This window comes from Cynocephalus volans, chromosome 8 (assembly GCF_027409185.1).
Source record: "Cynocephalus volans isolate mCynVol1 chromosome 8, mCynVol1.pri, whole genome shotgun sequence".
NCBI lineage: Eukaryota > Metazoa > Chordata > Mammalia > Dermoptera > Cynocephalidae > Cynocephalus > Cynocephalus volans.
In genome coordinates this window covers 114,150,844-114,166,753 of record NC_084467.1, presented here as the reverse complement: position 1 = coordinate 114,166,753, position 15,910 = coordinate 114,150,844, and the positions used below count along the sequence as shown (strand labels likewise).

The following is a 15,910-nucleotide window of genomic DNA, read 5'->3' as shown; positions in this document are numbered from 1 at the left end:
AATACACTTGGAGAGTGAGAGGGTGTGACCGAGTGAACAAGGTGGCAGGGAGGACTCCCCAGGGTGGGGAGCTGTGGCCAGCTCTGAAACTAGCGGGCAGGGTGGCTGAGGACAGGTGGGTGTGGCCAGAGGAGTGAGCCCAAGGGAAGGAGGGCCCAGCTGGGAAGAGGAAGCTGAGGAAGAGAGAAGGCTGGACTGAGGAGAGTGGCAGGAAAGATGAAAGGAAGCCAGGTGCTCACAAGGGGTGGGGTGGGTCGACGTTAGTGCAAAAGGGTTACCCATCCTCCCTAGCGCTCCGTTCTGCCTCCCCTGCCAGTAGCATTTTTCATTCCATCTGCCCAAGGTCTGCCCCCTCTCCTGGGTTTCTGGGAACTGACCTTCTTTCTCTGTTTTCGGTGAATTGGTGGAAAGTTCTCTGCAGCTCCCTGGGATATAATCATGTATGATCTTGTGTTCACTGTGTTCTTCCCTTTTTCTTTTTCTCCTCCCCCCACCCACTTCTTTTACTCCCTCCTTCCTCCTCTTTCTCCCTTCCCCTGCCTTATCTTTTGGTCTCTCCTCTCCCTGGTGGTGGTGGTGGTGGTGTCGATGCAGCTGAGGTGGCAGGCAGCAAGGTTGTCCCTGCACTACCAGAGAGTGGCCAGTCAGAGCCTGAGCCACCTGAAGTGGAAGGCGGAACAAAGGCTACGGGTAATAAACTTCTCCTTGGAGCCAAAGACAGGCCAGGGCTGGAGTGTGGGACCTGGTGGGGGCAGAGCTGGGCCTTGGGAGTCAGATCCCTGCCTGCCATCACACACACACCCATACGTACTCCCTCAACTGTGTGGAATGGGTGAGGAGTAGGATGTGGGCCTGAAGTCGCAGAAATAGACTCTGGGCCATCAGGTCTACCCTCCAGCTTTAAGAAACCACTTGTCGGGAGCTGCACAGGCCCATTCCAAGCAGTAGAGTTCAGCAGTTTGTGCAGTTTTGATACAGGGCGGGGAAGCCGGGCCTGGTGCCCAAGACCCAGTGTCCTGAACCTGACATTTGGAACAACCACCTCCCCTTCCCCAGCCACACTTCAGTGTCACTGTGGAAATAGGTTTAAATGGCCTTCCATATTTCTCGGTGTTTACCTGTGCTTACTGCCCTGTTGGAGACTTTCCATGTACTTCTTCCACCTGTCTCTGACCTCCCTCTGATGGATGAAGGTATCTATGGAGGATTGTGACATAGGTGGCAGTTGGGGCAGGGGACAGTGTTGAAGTTCATCAGCAGAGCTTGAGTTGAGGCAGGTTAAAGAGGCTACTGCCTGCTCCTTTTCAAAAGGGCCCAAAACCAGCCCAACATCTCTTTACCCTTCCTTTATTGGCGCAGGAGCCGCTCCTCATTTCCTGGATTCTTTGTTCCCACAGCCCTGTCACCTCACCCTTCACTTCCACCACTAAGCATCTTCCCCTGGTAGTGGCCACACTGAGCAAAATTGTCATCTGGGAAGGCTCTCTGGAGATGAAGGGCTTTCAGGGGACCGGTGGGCAATGTGCTCTGCGTTCATCTATAAAGGCTTCCCTGGCCCTGTTCTGTCAGGCAACGGGGAGCACTGAAGGAGGGGAGGATGGCTTAGACTTCTGTGTTTGCTCCCTAATCTCTCTCTTTGTCATGGGGACAGGGAACTGCTTTTATGTCAGCATGCCAGCAGGACCTCTGGACTCAAGCACTGACCCTTCCAGGGCACCTACGAGCCCCTCCCAGCCTGACAGGCTTCCTGCCTGGCAGATGGAGCCTCAGCCCCAGCTGCAGGGAGGCGGTGGAAATCAAAGACGCCCCAGCCGCTCTCCCCCGAGCTTGGCCCTCAGGGATGTGGGCATGATCTTCAGAACCATCGAGCAACTCACCCTCAAGCTCAACAGGCTCAAGGTGAGTGAAACAGGGCTTGGGTCCCTGGAAGCCTTCATTCCATCACCCCAAGACCATTCCCTGAGTCAGGTGTGTGTCCTGACCTGGGGCTCTTCCCTTGGCCCACCCAGCCAACCTTAAATCATCCCCATCCCCAGGGCCCAGCACAGAACAGAGTCTGACCCCTTCCCCCAGGGGCCTTATTAATAGAAACTTGAGCAGACATTCCCCCTACAATTCCTGCAGGACATGGAGCTGGCCCACAGAGAGCTGCTCAAGTCCCTTGGTGGAGAGTCGTCTGGTGGCACCACACCTGTGGGCACTTTCCACACAGAGGCAGCTAGGTGGACAGACAGCTCCCTCTTGCCTCCAGCCAAGGAACCCCTGGCCTCTGATTCCAGGGACAGCCATGAACTGGGGCCCTGCCCTGAGGATGGTGAGTGAAGCCAGTTCATTCTTTGTGCCTACGATGGGGCAGAAGTCCACCAACTTGTGAGGAAATGTCGCCAGGCAGCACGAGAGAAGGGAGTTCTGAGGGTGAACTAATTCATTCCCTCAGCTTCGGAAAGGGATATTTTTAGGGAAGCCCCACAGAAGCTCCCCGAAAAATGGGAAACTTAGAATTGAACCCTCTTTTTCATTGTGATATAGAGGCAGTGAACCAGGGGGAGCCTGGTCTCTCATCTAAGACCTATTCTTATTAAATGGTTCAGAACCAGATTGGATGGTTCAGGGACATGGCTATGTTCTAACTCAGGAAGACAAAGCACACACCTGCCTGATCGAGGGGCTCTGGGGGCTAACCAAACAGCAGTGGGGTTCAGTAGACAGCCCTTTTCAGCCCTCGTGAGAAACTAGGGTTTATGGAGGAGGAGAGTGCTTTGTCACAGATGTATGGCACTGAAGGAGCTGCTCTCATGAGCACAAGTAATTTCTAGACAAAACATAAGGGACAGGGTCACCTCAGGCCTGGCCAGTTCCTCACTGTCGTCATCCTCCCGCAGGCTCTGACACCCCCCTGGAAGACAGCGCAGCAGATGCAGCCATGTCACCAGGACTGTAACCATCCAAACCACCAAATCCTCCGCATCCCCACTCCTCCTTCAGGGACTGGCCTGAGGCAGGGGCACAGGGTGAAGAGACCCCAAACCTCCTCCCCGTGGAAGAGGCAGTTAGGGAAACTGGGGTCCAGCCAAGGCCAAGGGGGAGACCCGCATGTTGCTTGGTCTGCTCAGATTGGAGTCAAGTTTCAGTGTCTTTTCCCCACCCTTCAGCCCAGCCCTCCAAGGCCTCGTGACTGCATCTGAAAGGCCCCCACTCAGTGGTTTGCCCCTAAGCATGCTGACTGCATTTGAAAGGCCCCCACTCAGTGGTTCGCCCCTCACCCCACATACACGTGTACGCTGTACACCTGTACTTGTGGCGTTCTCAGACCTGCAAGTGAAAGAAGGAGCGTCTGTGTAAATGCACTTTCTTCCTCCCTCCTTCCTCCACAGGACCCCAGGCAGAGGTGGGTGTCTCCCCTCTCCTCTCTGTCACTTTGGTTTCCTATAAATATGTATGTACTGTATGTGCATCTTTGCTATTGTAAATAACTTTGACCCTTTTTGTTTCTGTTCCTGGAGTTCTGGAGGCAGTTACAGAAGGGGCTGTTAAGGGAAGAGGGGCTCACTTGTATCTCCTAGTTAACAGCCCAGCTTCAGGATCAGGGCCTGAAGGTGGAACCAGACCTGAGTGTCCCTGTGCCCTGTGGGCAGGAAGGTCTCCCAGCTTCTAGCCCCACCAAGCTCCAGGAGCCCATCCTCTGCAGCTCGGTGCTGAGTTACTCCCTCTCCCCAGGACTTCTCATCTTCATGAGATGGGAACCCATGGGGTCCCCACCTATGTCCACCCTTCCCCCACCCTAACCCTGTAGAAAACCAGTGTAGCAGGTACGGAGCTGAAAACTGGGCCCTAGGAAGTAGGGGTAGGGGATTCGAATACTGGAGTTCTTGAATTAACCTAGGACCATCCCCAGGGGCCACCGCCACATTGGCCCTATCACCACATTCTCATTTCCTCCCCACTGATGAATAGAATATACACACTGTGCTAGGTGTATATATACATATATATATATAAATATATATATATAATATATAAAATACAGATATGGAAATGACTGTTTTGCTGTTAAGATAATGTATACTCTTATTTTCTTCCTTACTTGGTTAAGATTTTTTTTTTAAGAAAAGTTAAATATTCTTCAATTGTGGTGGTGTGTGTGTAATTCTTGGAACTGCTGTGGTAAAAGACATTGTGATTGTTCTCTGGGAGAATGGTTAAGAGCAGACAGAGGGAACCAAAGGAAGCCCCCCTAACACCCAGTATCAGACTCCAGACCTAGGTCTTGCATGTTCTCTCCCAAAGTTTCAGATGTGTGCTCACCAGACTAGGGCTGGGCAAACTAAGTTATACAATCCCCACAGAGATAACCTGAAAAGATGTTGAACTCACACACTTACACAAGGGTACTTCAAAACATTCATGGAAAGATTCAAGTTATCTTCTAATTCTATTTTTCCACGAAGTTTTTGAAATACCCTCCCTATAAAGGAACAGTGGACCCAGAGTCAAGAAAGCTCAGTGGCTGCCCTCAATGAGCTTCAGGACTTTCAAGGCAAAACATAAGGAGCAGGGTCACCTCAATCCTTGCCTGTACCTCATCAGCATCATCCTCCCGCAGGCTCGGACACCCCCCTGGAAGACAGCGCAGGGGATGCAGCCACAGCAGCAGGACTGTAACCATCCATCACCTGTCTCTTGGGCTTCGTTGTTAGATTAAATAACAAATTCTCTTTCAGCCCTAAGTACTCTAACTCCTCCACCTAGCCTGTTGCTAGGCTCTGACCTCATGAGCTTGCAGTCTAGCTGGGCATCAAAATTGATACAGAAGTCAGTGATAAAGAGCAGAGATAAGGATAAGGGCTGTAACGTGTCACCAAAGCCTTAGAGGACTTGGGCAGGGATAACTGGAAAAGCCAGGAGGATTGATCATCCTTGAGCACCTTAATGTGCTCAGTGTTGAGAACTCAAAGAAATGATAGGTTTTATCTGGAGAAGCTCAGCGGCCAAGGCTGTCAGACCATGAGGGCTACAGGCACTCAGGCCGAAGACAGGCTCTGAGAGCAACGCAGCCACATGCAAAGTGAGCCAGGCAGGACAAGGGAGTTCTGGGAAGGCAGGGGCAACAGAGTGAGGGAAGTGGGGGCTGAGGCATGTGGAACAGGTTAAATTTTTTTTTTTTTTTTTTTTTCTTTTCAAAGATGACCGGTAAGGGGATCTTAACCCTTGACTTGGTGTTGTCAGCACCACACTCAGCCAGTGAGCGAACCGGCCATCCGTATATGGGATCCAAACCCGGGGCCTTGGTATTATCAGCACCGCACTCTCCCGAGTGAGCCACAGGCCGGCCCCGGAACAGGTTAAATTTACTCAAAGGTGTGCACCTTCTCTGGAAGTGGCTCCCCAGAAGCCAGTCCTGTGCTCTCAGGCACTGTCAGGTTACCTTGGTGGAGGCAGCACTGAAGGGGAAAGGTGCAGGGCCTGACCCAACTCCTTGGCCCTCGTATCACTTTGTGTCTCTGGTTTCAGATCACTGACACTGCAGGCAGTATTATCAGGGTTCAAGTTTAATGTGTGGCCTTTGCTGTGTAGATATTGAGAGGCATGGCACCCTCTCCAAAGTGGCCTTTGGCCAAGTCTTTCTGCATTTTCTTAAGCTGAGCCTTACCCTCCCTCTCCTCCAAACCAGTCAGACACCTGGGCCAGCCAGACAGGTAGAAGCAGAAGGAAGCGGGGGGGAGCCTGCCTTAATTCCTCTACCCTGCTATCTGTTACTCCTCCTCCCACAGCTTGTGCCTGTTTGTTACCAGTCCCAGTCCCAGGTCTTCCCCTTCTGCCTGTGAGACCAGAGGTTGAATGCAAACGCTGGCATAGCGCATGGCCTCTAGGGAATGCAGTGGGGTAGTGACTCTTGCCTGAGCAAGCAAGAACAAGCCCTCAGGAGGCAGAAGAGCAATGCCCTGGGCTAGCTGATGCCAGAAGGGCTGAAACCATCCCCAGCAGAACCAGAAAGCAATTCAGACAACCGCTTCTGCCATTTCTGGCCATGTAACATGAATAGACCCAGGGTCCAAATGTTCCAAGTAGTTCTGGAACAAAGTTTTCAGACAATCTCAAGGAAAAGTGCAGCAATAGACTTTGTTATTGGTCTACAAGCTCCCTCAGGGAGGTCAGCCCACCCAGGGACAGGAGATGCTTCTGTGGCCCAGAGTCTCCAGGAAGAATGTGGGAGGGGGCTAGGTGAGGAAAGCCATGGCCTCCTCCTCCCGTTTGACCTTTATGGGGTCCCTTGGCAGCATCAGCTCCTGGATCATGGTGTATGTTGGACATTGTGGGGCAAAGCAGTTTTTCTGAAAGAGAGGGAAAAAAAGGCTGACAGCTGACATTTTTTCCCCTTTAGGGAAAATGTCCTGGAGCAGGGTGGGCTAGGGGCTGGGAGACATGGAGAAGAGGCAGAGTGATTAGGATTTCTGGTCTTGCGGCAGGAGTAATAGAGGTTATGTTGTGATAAAGAACCAGGGAAACTACAGACATTCCTTGGAAATGGGGAAACAAGCAGCTTGCAGTGGTGGCCGGAGAGTGATGGGGACTCACCGCCAGGGATAGCCACAGCAGTCCCATTGGGCCCTTGGATGCACTCTTGGGCTTGGAGAACTGCACCTGGTACTGCACTGCTGTGAGGAAACCCTCCAGCCCCACCTCTGTGATGCGGTTTCCTGGTGGAAGGTACAGTCAGGTGGCCTCTTAGGCCAACAGCCTCACTCTCACCTAACACCCTCACCAGATACCCTCAGCAACTTGGCTCCTCCCAAGTCCACACCTCCAGACTCACTGGCTCAGGCCTACCTTTCCCTGTCCTAGCCCTTCACCCCAACTCTCCTTTACTTCTCTGAGTCCTTCCCCATCTGACTTACCTCATCCTTTTTATTTTCCATCCCCCACCCCCATCTATCTCTCTGTTACTCTCTAGTTGCCTACCCTTGGCCTCCTACCTGACCCAGCACTTCCCCTCAGCCCCAGCCCTGTGCAAGAGGGCCTCTGACAACATGATGCCCAACTGTGGGAGAACCAATCTGCTCCAGGCGAGGTTGGGAAACATACGGAGGAGGTTGAGGTGCAAAAGGACCTTGTTCCCAGGCATAAAAACTTTCCCATCTCGGTGCTCCACAGGCTCCAGGAGAGGGTTGATCATCTCAGTAGTTTCAGCAACCAGCTGCTAAAGCAGAATACTAATTGCAGCAGAGAAGAAGGGAGCTGGTCAACAGGCCATTCGTTCATTCATTCAACATACATATTTTGAGTGCCAGCTTTGTCCTAGGTGCTGGGGGATACAAAGATAAATAAGCCCATACCCCCAAGAAGCTCCTTTGTGTGTTGGAGCCAGAAAGTGAAACAGTAGTGCAGTATAGTGTGACAACTGATGGAGGCGAGCTCAAAGTGCGAGAGAAGCACAGAGGAGGGACATCTAGCCAGGAAAGGTGTTCCAGGCAAAGAAAACAGGTGCAAAGGCTCTGGAGGCATGAAATAGTATGTTGGCATTCGGGTTACTAAGTGTTTCCTAACACAAAGCAACGAGGGGAATGGACTGGAGGGAGATGACACTGAACGCAGGATAAAAAGAAATTGTGGTAGTCCTAGTGAGAAATAGCAGCCTGATCAAGATGGGGGCAGAGACCAAAATAGGAATTGAAAGGCAGCCCCACCCTCTTCCTCCATCTGAACTTCTTATTTTGTAAGATCTTGTCTTGAGTGTCAGAGAAGACTCCTAAAAGGAGAGGGGGCCCTTCCCTGCCTGGTGGGGGGAGGTGGGGGGGGGAGGGAGACTCCTGATGGAGGAGACAAAAATATAAGGACAGAGACAACCCTCAGGCAGCTGAGAGCGGTGGGAGCTATGGGGACAGCAGCCCAGGAAGATTTCTGAAGCAAGGAACAGGTTGGTCCAAGTTGAGAGGGGAATGGTAGGATCCAGGGCCAAAGGAGAAACGATCTGCAGGAGCCGTGGACGTGATGGGGTGGGGTGACACTATGACTACAAACACCCTGCCTTCCCTGGGGAGCTGCAGAGAGGGGCGAAAGAACGCACTTTGTTCCCTGTGCAACTGTACAAGCAAATGACAGAGGTGATGATGAACTGATAGCCTTTGGGGAAGCAGCCTGGGTCAAGACAGTGGGTCCAAAGTGAGGGCTACTAACAGACAAGGAAAGGCAGAGGGGCCCTGCCCAAGTTGGAAGGGAGAAGGGAGCTCTGAGCACCATTATTCCCACACCAAGGCCCAGTTGGGATGGGAGGGGGTTTGGGGTGTGGTTGGACAGGAGTGGAGGGCAAAATTTGAAGGTAAGTGGCTGCTGCCGCAGTACAGGGCTGGAGACCACATTCCAGGAGAGGCTGGGGGTGACTACTGTGCAAGCCTGGGATCCCAGGGATGTGCGCCCTGACCTCTGCTTCTGACAGCTTACCTCAGACTCCAGGAGGATGCTGCGCTTCTCTTTGGTCCCAATCTTGGTCCCTTTTCCCTTGTTTGGCTTCTGCTCAGGGATGGTTACCTCTGGGGCCAAAAGAGGACCCAGAATGCATGGTGCAGACCTCCAATACCACCCTCGCTCCCCAGAGAGAATGAACTAGGTGAGGCAAAGACTCCCTGAACTCTGAGAGCTTTGGGTTTGGGTGCAATAGAAACAGCTGGAGGCCCAGCTAGGGGAGGTGGGCTCCTTTTCTGAGAATAAGGCCAAGGGAGTCCAGCCCCCAAAAAGATGTGAAGGGTGATGGGTCAAGATGTCTGGGCCAGGTGGGGCTTTCCACATCCTCTCACTGTGAGAAGGAAGTAAGGTCCAGAAAGGGATATGGCAAGACTAGCAGGCAGAGGCAGGCAGGCACATCCAGGCGGAGAACAACCTCCTGCATCCTGCCCAGCGCCCCTCCTTCCTCCACACAGGTAGTGTGGCAGAAGGATGCTAGTACTTACTCCCTTTGCCTGCCTTTGTGGTGTCTTCTTTCTTAGGGGTTCCTTGTGTGGGTGACTGCCCGGACCCTGACTTCTCTTCTTTCTTGACCACTTCCTGTGGAGGATATGAGAAGAGAGATGAAAGTCCTACCTTCCTGGGGGATGGGGAGTAGGTTTGGGAAGGAGCCAAGGTTAGGTTCCTGGGCCTGAGGAGGAACCTTCAAAGGCCCACTTGGGCTTTTTCCCTCCACCCCCATCTATACACCATGGAAGCTCCCTCCCCTGTCCATCCAGCCCCAAGGCCCTCTTCCCCACAGCACACCTACCCCTGACTTCTCCTTTTTCTTGCCCAGGCCCTTAGGGGTTTTCATTGTCTGCATCTTGTCAGTCTTGTCCACCAGTGTAACATTGCTGACCCCCATCATCTGACCCTTCTCACGGAAGTCCCCATGTCGAGAGGAAGAGGGCTATACTCACAAATGGGAGGGAATGGAGAAAGAAGCCAGTGCCCCTTCCTCAGTGCAGGGATGAGGGGAAGCCTCACACCTGCGGTAGCAGTCGGGCTGACAGCACCACCACACCCACCCATCTCCCTGCCAAGATGCTAAAAAGTTAGCTACTATTTTCTTGAGCCAATCACTGTTCTAAGTGCATTACATGAATTAACTCATTAAATCCTCTCAACAATCCTATGAGGTAGGTACAATGATCTGCATTTTACAGACGAGGAAACTGAGGCACGGAGAGGTTAGTAACATGCCTAAGGTCACAAGCTGGTATGTGGATGAGCCAGATTTCAAGTCCAAGCATACTAAATCCAGTGTCCTTTCTCTTAACCAATACACTACTGCCACACAGTGGGTCTGCAATTAGAGGCCACCAAGCAGGGGCTTGGCAACTTTTGTTAGATTTGTGCAGCAGTCAGAGAGACAATCACGGCAGAGGGAGGGAGGGCAGAGGGATGGACAGTTAGCTGAAAAGCAGCCGACCGGGGAAGTGGGCTCAAGGGGTTGGAGAGGCTCTGCTAGTCCCGGGTCCGGTGGCTCCTCACCGATCGCAATCGCTCTTGCGTCCCTTTCTCCAGCAGGAGGCGCCGGCGCTCTACCACCTCACTGTGCGTCAGCTCGAAGGGGCGCAGGACCTGGGGCGCGGCCGGCATCTCGCGGTCAGACACTGGGGGAGTCGGGGTCCACTCTACGGCTCCGCCCACGCCCCGGCCCCGCCCAGTCGGCACACCCACCTCAGCCAGCTTCAGGGCGCCCATGTCCTGGATGCGGTTGTGGGCCAGGGACAGCCAGAGCAGGGAGCGGTTCAATCGGAGACCCTGAGGAGGCGAGGAGGGGACGTTTGAGCTGGCCGGGCTGAGCCGCCCCTGTTCCCGACGGGCCCCTCCCCGCCGCGCACGCACTTCCGCGATGTAGCCCGCGCCCTTGTCCCCGATGTGGTTGAAGCCCAGGTTGAGTGAGACAAGAGTCCGGTTGCATCTGTGCAGCGTGGACAGCGCCTGGCCCAGGAGCTGTGCCCCGTGGTCGTCGATGTTGTTGTTTCGCAGGGACAAGTGCGCGATCCTGGGGCAGCGGGAGGAAGAACGAGGATCACTGGAAACACGGGGTACTGGGTGTTGGCCAGAATCTGGGAGACTTGGGGACATGAGGAGGGCCATCTGGTCTGAGGGTGGAGGGGCAGGAATTGAGGACCTCTAGGGAGATTCTAGAGGGACAAAGAAGGGTGAGGACTAAGATGGCTTGGAATGGGGGACAGGCCCGGAGAAGGGGGCTAAGGGCAAGGAGTCTCACGTGCTGTCCAACGCCATGAGCTTGTGATATGACTGCTCGGGCAGCGGGTTCCCCTCCAGAGATACCTTCCTGAGGGTGAGGAAGATCTGAGAACTAGGACTTACCACTGAGACCAGCTAAGGGAGAGGGACTGAGAAAGTGTGGGTCTCTGGGGAGCAGCTATGAAACGGAGTGAAAAGATGGCCCCCCAATCTAGGAAATACGTGACAATTCCTAGTCTAAAATTCCAGAAGTGTGGCCATGTGAAGGGGCCACTCCCTAGTTAGTGACCTGTGGTAAGGCACACCCTAGGCTGGCCTTCAATGATCCCCACCTCTTGGTATCCATGCTTTTGTGTAATTTATTATTTTTGCTCACCTTTTCAGGCTGCTTCATCTTTCACATAGACAAGTTATTTTTATGTTGATATGACATATGTGGAAATCCGTCAGGGAGAGGGTGGTGGGACTGATGGAGAGGAGAAGGGATGAGGCCCCAAAGGTTGGGCTCTTTGGGCACTGGTGTGGGCAGAAAAAGGGACCTGGCTTCTGGTCAGATAGGAGCTTCATGATCCAACCGTCACTGACTGCACCCTGTTGCCACAGGGATGTCAGCCCAGGCCTACAGCAGTGGGTGACTTGCCACTTCTGTCCCCAGACTACTCCCTACTGACAGCCCACCCTGCCGGGCTGCCCAGGCACTGGGGACCTCTCCCCTCTGCTCACCTGAGCGTGGATGAGCAGAGAGGCAGGAGGGCAATGAAGGTGGACAGGGTCTTATCAGTCAGCCCCACCTTCCAGAAGCTGGAGTTGGTGGGAAGTACAGAGACAGAGCTGGAGCTTCACCTCCTCCTGGAAGTCCTCCCCCCACACAATCCTCCCCAGCCACACCCTTCCTCATCTCCCACCCCCTACCTCCCCACAGTACCCAGGGTCTTCCGTTCCCTTCTGTTCTCCCAAGCAACCAGGAGCCCCATCCCCCACACTGGCCTCCCGCTCATCCCCAAGTGCCCCTCACTTGATGGCCTGCAGCTGGCTGAGGGGGGGCAGACATTTAGAGAAGATACCTAGAATCCGATCGTCCACCTTCCAACCTGCGGAAGGGAAAGGAGGAAGGCTCCTCAAGCCTGGGAAAGGACGGGAGAGGAGGAGGGAGCAGTTGGGGGCTGCGGGGGCGGGGGGAACTCACCGCGGATATAGATTTCCTTCACCGCCTTGTTGTCCTCCTGCTCCAGCTCCACCTGAATGGTGGGTCTGAAGAACGCGTACTTGCTCTCCACGCTGTTGAGGCTGCAGGACGCCGACAGCCGCTGATCGTCTAGAAGGCAGGGGTGAGGAGGGGGAGACAGAACCACCGCCCCGGGCCCCACGCCCGGCAGGCCCACGGGTGCCCGGGAATACTGCCACCGACCGGGTGGGATCGGAGTAACCGCAAATGCTGGAGGCGCCAGCCTGGGGGCACTGCTTCTCGGGCTAGGCCCGCCTCTCCTTGGGTTCGGGAAGGAAGATTCGAGACTCGCCATCTCCCCACCCGCCCCCTCGAATCCCTGCCCCTCACTCACACGCACATTGCCATGCGTGCCTGTATTCGGCCCACCATGCGATGGGAGGCTGGGGATGGACGAGATCGCCCTGGCAGACACCTGCGGGCTCCACTGTCACTCACCTAGGGTGGGCTTTTCCGACATAGACGCGGAGCGGAGGAAGGTCGGGTGGGGGCGGGGCCGAGTGACAACTTTGGGGAAGTCCGTGTAGCCCGACCGCGCGCAGAGCTCGGCGAAGTCGGTCTCCAGGACCCCGGAGCACTGGTACTCCTCTGCAGGGACGGGCAGTAGAGTTTAGGGGAAGGGCGGGCCCGCGCCACAACCACGGGCTCTAGCCCACCGCCGCCACGAGAGGGCAGCAGAGACCCGAGACGCCCGCCCAGCCCCGCCCCACGCCCGCCGGGGATCCGCGCCCGAGCCCGCGTTCCCACGCAGGCCCGCACCGGCTTCAGGCCTCAGGGCTGGCGGGCGCCCCTACTCGGAGACTGACGTCTTTACAGCCATTTAAAAATTAAGATCCGTTGTAAAGATCGACGTTGAAAATACTTGAGATGTACAATGGGAAAGCCAGAGCTCGGAGGAAGGGGGCTAAAGGACGTGGGATGTAGACAACGGGGACGCCTCTTTTACGTGCTGGCTCCCCACGCATCCCATGGGTCAAGGCTGCTCTCACCCCTGCTCTCCACTCACTGGTGGGGCCTTTGCCTCCCACAGGGTGGGTGTCCGCAGCCCAGCCTCCGCCCACGTCCCCCTTCCCTGCTGGGACTGCGCAGGGTCACACGGAGAGAGAAGCTCAGGCCTGATGTGACTTCCTCTCCACTCCCACCCACTTCCCTACGCAATCACCGAGGTCCAGCAGAGCGGCACTTAGTTATTTAACAGACACTTATTTAGCACTTCCTAATGTCCAGCGCTGTTCTAAATGCTTTAGAAATATTAACTCCTTAGGGAGTTGTCAGTTCAGACATGCCCACCACCGCCTCCCATCCTGAAGGCTATGCAAACTCGAGGTATCTGAGTCCCCAAAAGACCGCTGCTCTTTCCAGCTCTCCCCATGGGCGTCCCAGAAAGAAGTGGTTCCTGGAGATGGGAGGGGAGTCCCTGCCAAGTGGTGAGGGCTGGAGACCCACAGCAACACCACCCAGGCCAGGGGCAGCCAGTGCTGTGCCCAAGGGACTCCTGCGGCCGAGCAGTAGGGAGCCTACTCCAGGGGTGTGGAGGGACTGACAGGACGTGTGCTCAGCATGGGTGGGGGCAGGACACAGAGAGGTCTGCAGGTTCTTGAGGAAAGGGGCGAGAAGCAGATTCCTCATATGTGGAGCCGTCACTGAGACCCCAGGCACATGGGGAGCTCTAGTGAATGGACCAAGCAGATGAGAAAAGGCACAGGGAGGCTGGGGTGACCCCCTTGTACGGCTGGTTCCTGCACACCTCCCTGCCTTCCCAGGCTGTCCCCTCTGCTGGAAGAGTCCCTCACCCTTCCTTGCTTCACTCACACCTTAAGAATCACCTGAAGGGCCTGTTGAAACACTTTTCCAGGCCGCATCCCCCAAGATTTTGATTCCGTAGACTGGGAGGGGCCAACAAGTTGGCATTGCTAAGAAGCTCACACACAGTGCCAAAGCTGCTGGTCCAAGGACAGCACCCTGAGAAGCACTGCTCTAGAACAGCACTGTCCTGGAGAACTTTAATGCAATGGTGGAAATGTTCTCTCTGCAGTTTAGCTACAAGTTACCTATTGAACAGCGCGGCTCCGCTCTCCTCCTCTCCCACACTCCTTCACGCTCATTAATGACCTTGCCTTATAGCTTCTTGAGAAATAGAAGCCATCAGATGGGATTTCCTCTAAACCTATACCCCTTCCTACATCAGCCATCTCTACTCCATGTGAGCCCACATCTGCCTCTGCCAGGGTACACAGTGGTGCCTGCTGAAGCCACTGTGATCTCCGTGTTGCCCAATCCAGGGTCCCTGTGCAGTCATCACTCCCATTCTCCCTACCTCTTTGCCGAGGCTGCTCAGGCTCCCTTGAGCTGCTATTCCTCTACAGCCTTTCAGGCTGGGTCCTGAGCTATCTCCTCTTCTCTAGTTACACTCCCCACCTCGCCCCTCATCCCCCACCACCACCCCGGGATCTCTTTCATTCCCAGGGCTTAAATATACCAGAACATCAGCAGCTTCCAAAGTCACATCTCCACACCTGACCTCTCTTTGGTGCTCCAGACTCATGCATCCAGCTGCCCAGCTGACATCACCCCTTAGAGGTCCTCCCTTATATGCTCCTCCTTCGAGCTTTCCCATCTCCATGAATGGCACCTCCACCCACCCAGTGCCCAGTCCAGAAACCTGGGAATCACTCTCACTATGTCCCTCACTCCCTACCCTATCCAATCCTTCACCAACTCTTATTACTTCTACCTCAGAAGTATTTCTCCAAGGATCCTAGCCTGTCCACTCCTCTCCACCCTCACTGCCCTATACCAACTACCACCATCCCTGGACTGGGCTGTTAAAAGAGCCTCATAACTCATCTCCCCGCCTCTATTCTCTCCCCGTTCCACTTCATTTTCGGTATAACAACCATAGTGGTATGTATGTGCGTGTGTTCAATGCAACTGGGTTCATACCTACAGGGGATTCTATACTGTCTTGTCTTCCCTTCTGGAAGATGCTCTTTCTCCTCCAACTCTCATAATTTCTCCCCCCCCCGCCCCCACCAGCCACCAGCATGGACAAGGAGATGGCACCTGGCCAAGGTTGGACAATCAGAGCCTTTTCCCAAGTTACTTTACCTCTATTCCAGGGACACCTAGTTTCTGTCCCTCTCTGATGGCAAAGCTGATAGATCTATATCAAGAAGCCTTCCAATAAATTCCCCTTTGTGCTTGATTAGAGTTGGGGTTCTATCACTTGCAAAGAAAAGAGCCACACCCCTATATATACAATTCTAATGGTTTTCTCTTCCCAGAGAATGTAAATTTCACGAGAGCAGGACTGTGTGCATCTCCTTCTGCTCTCTGTCATACCTAGCCGCAGAGCATTCAAAAAGTAATTGTTGAATAAATGAAATGAATATCTATAAAACTCTGCTCAAACGCACCTCTTGGCACCTCCTCTCTGCCCTCCCATCCTCTCTCATCGTATTTGTCAGCATCCCAAACCAGAGTGTGGGTTCTTTACGATCAAGTTCAATTCAAATATCTACCGAGCTGAGATTCAGAAACTAAACCTGGCCAACCGAGCAATGAGTGGTGGGTGGGAACACGTGGGGCCAGCCTTGAGGCCGGATCCCCCAACCCCCACCGCTAGCGTACCAGGGTTTTTGGACTCCTCCTCGCCCACTGGCGGCAGGGCGGTCGCCGGCTTCTCCTTGGCCGCACGCTCCCCCTTCTTGGTCACCGCGCCGGACGACCTCTGGGCACCAAGACGTGGAGCTCTGGGTGAGGACCCCGGCAGGCTCGGCTCACTCGACATACTGGTGCCGTCCGCAGCGCCTCTGGGACCCTCGTGGGGGCAGGAAGGCAGGACAGGACTCTATGGGGCTTACCCTGGGGGTGGCTGAATTAGAGGTCTCTGTTCCTCTTCCACCCACAGGATCCGACCAGCCCACGGCAGCTTCCCCTACGCGTCCTTCTCCAAGACAACCGCACGGGGTGAGCGGGCCCCTG

At 54.6% G+C, this 15,910-nt stretch overlaps 2 protein-coding genes across 5 annotated transcripts in view; one reads left to right on the top strand and one right to left on the bottom strand.

The window, feature by feature from the left end:
* ARHGEF11 (Rho guanine nucleotide exchange factor 11) overlaps nucleotides 1-4,051 on the top strand; it is a 107,016-nt gene extending 102,965 nt beyond the window's left edge. For all 4 annotated transcript variants that reach the window (XM_063103725.1, XM_063103726.1, XM_063103724.1 and 1 more), the window contains 4 exons: nucleotides 595-690; nucleotides 1,652-1,899; nucleotides 2,125-2,314; nucleotides 2,883-4,051. In XM_063103725.1, coding sequence (XP_062959795.1) covers nucleotides 595-690; nucleotides 1,652-1,899; nucleotides 2,125-2,314; nucleotides 2,883-2,941 — 593 coding nt within the window. In that variant the 3' untranslated portion in view covers nucleotides 2,942-4,051. The remainder of the gene's footprint in view (nucleotides 1-594; nucleotides 691-1,651; nucleotides 1,900-2,124; nucleotides 2,315-2,882) is intronic.
* A 2,167-nt stretch (nucleotides 4,052-6,218) lies between these two features.
* LRRC71 (leucine rich repeat containing 71) lies at nucleotides 6,219-15,716 on the bottom strand. The gene is made up of 15 exons (XM_063105849.1): nucleotides 15,557-15,716; nucleotides 12,365-12,514; nucleotides 11,888-12,016; nucleotides 11,717-11,792; nucleotides 11,425-11,502; nucleotides 10,721-10,789; nucleotides 10,333-10,492; nucleotides 10,165-10,248; nucleotides 9,976-10,065; nucleotides 9,251-9,391; nucleotides 8,946-9,039; nucleotides 8,440-8,528; nucleotides 7,084-7,195; nucleotides 6,577-6,698; nucleotides 6,219-6,332 (listed from the first exon to the last, which is right to left on the bottom strand). The coding sequence occupies exons 1-15, from the start codon at nucleotides 15,714-15,716 to the stop codon at nucleotides 6,219-6,221; spliced, it is 1,668 nt and encodes a 555-aa protein (XP_062961919.1).
* Between the last annotated feature and the right edge of the window lie 194 nt (nucleotides 15,717-15,910).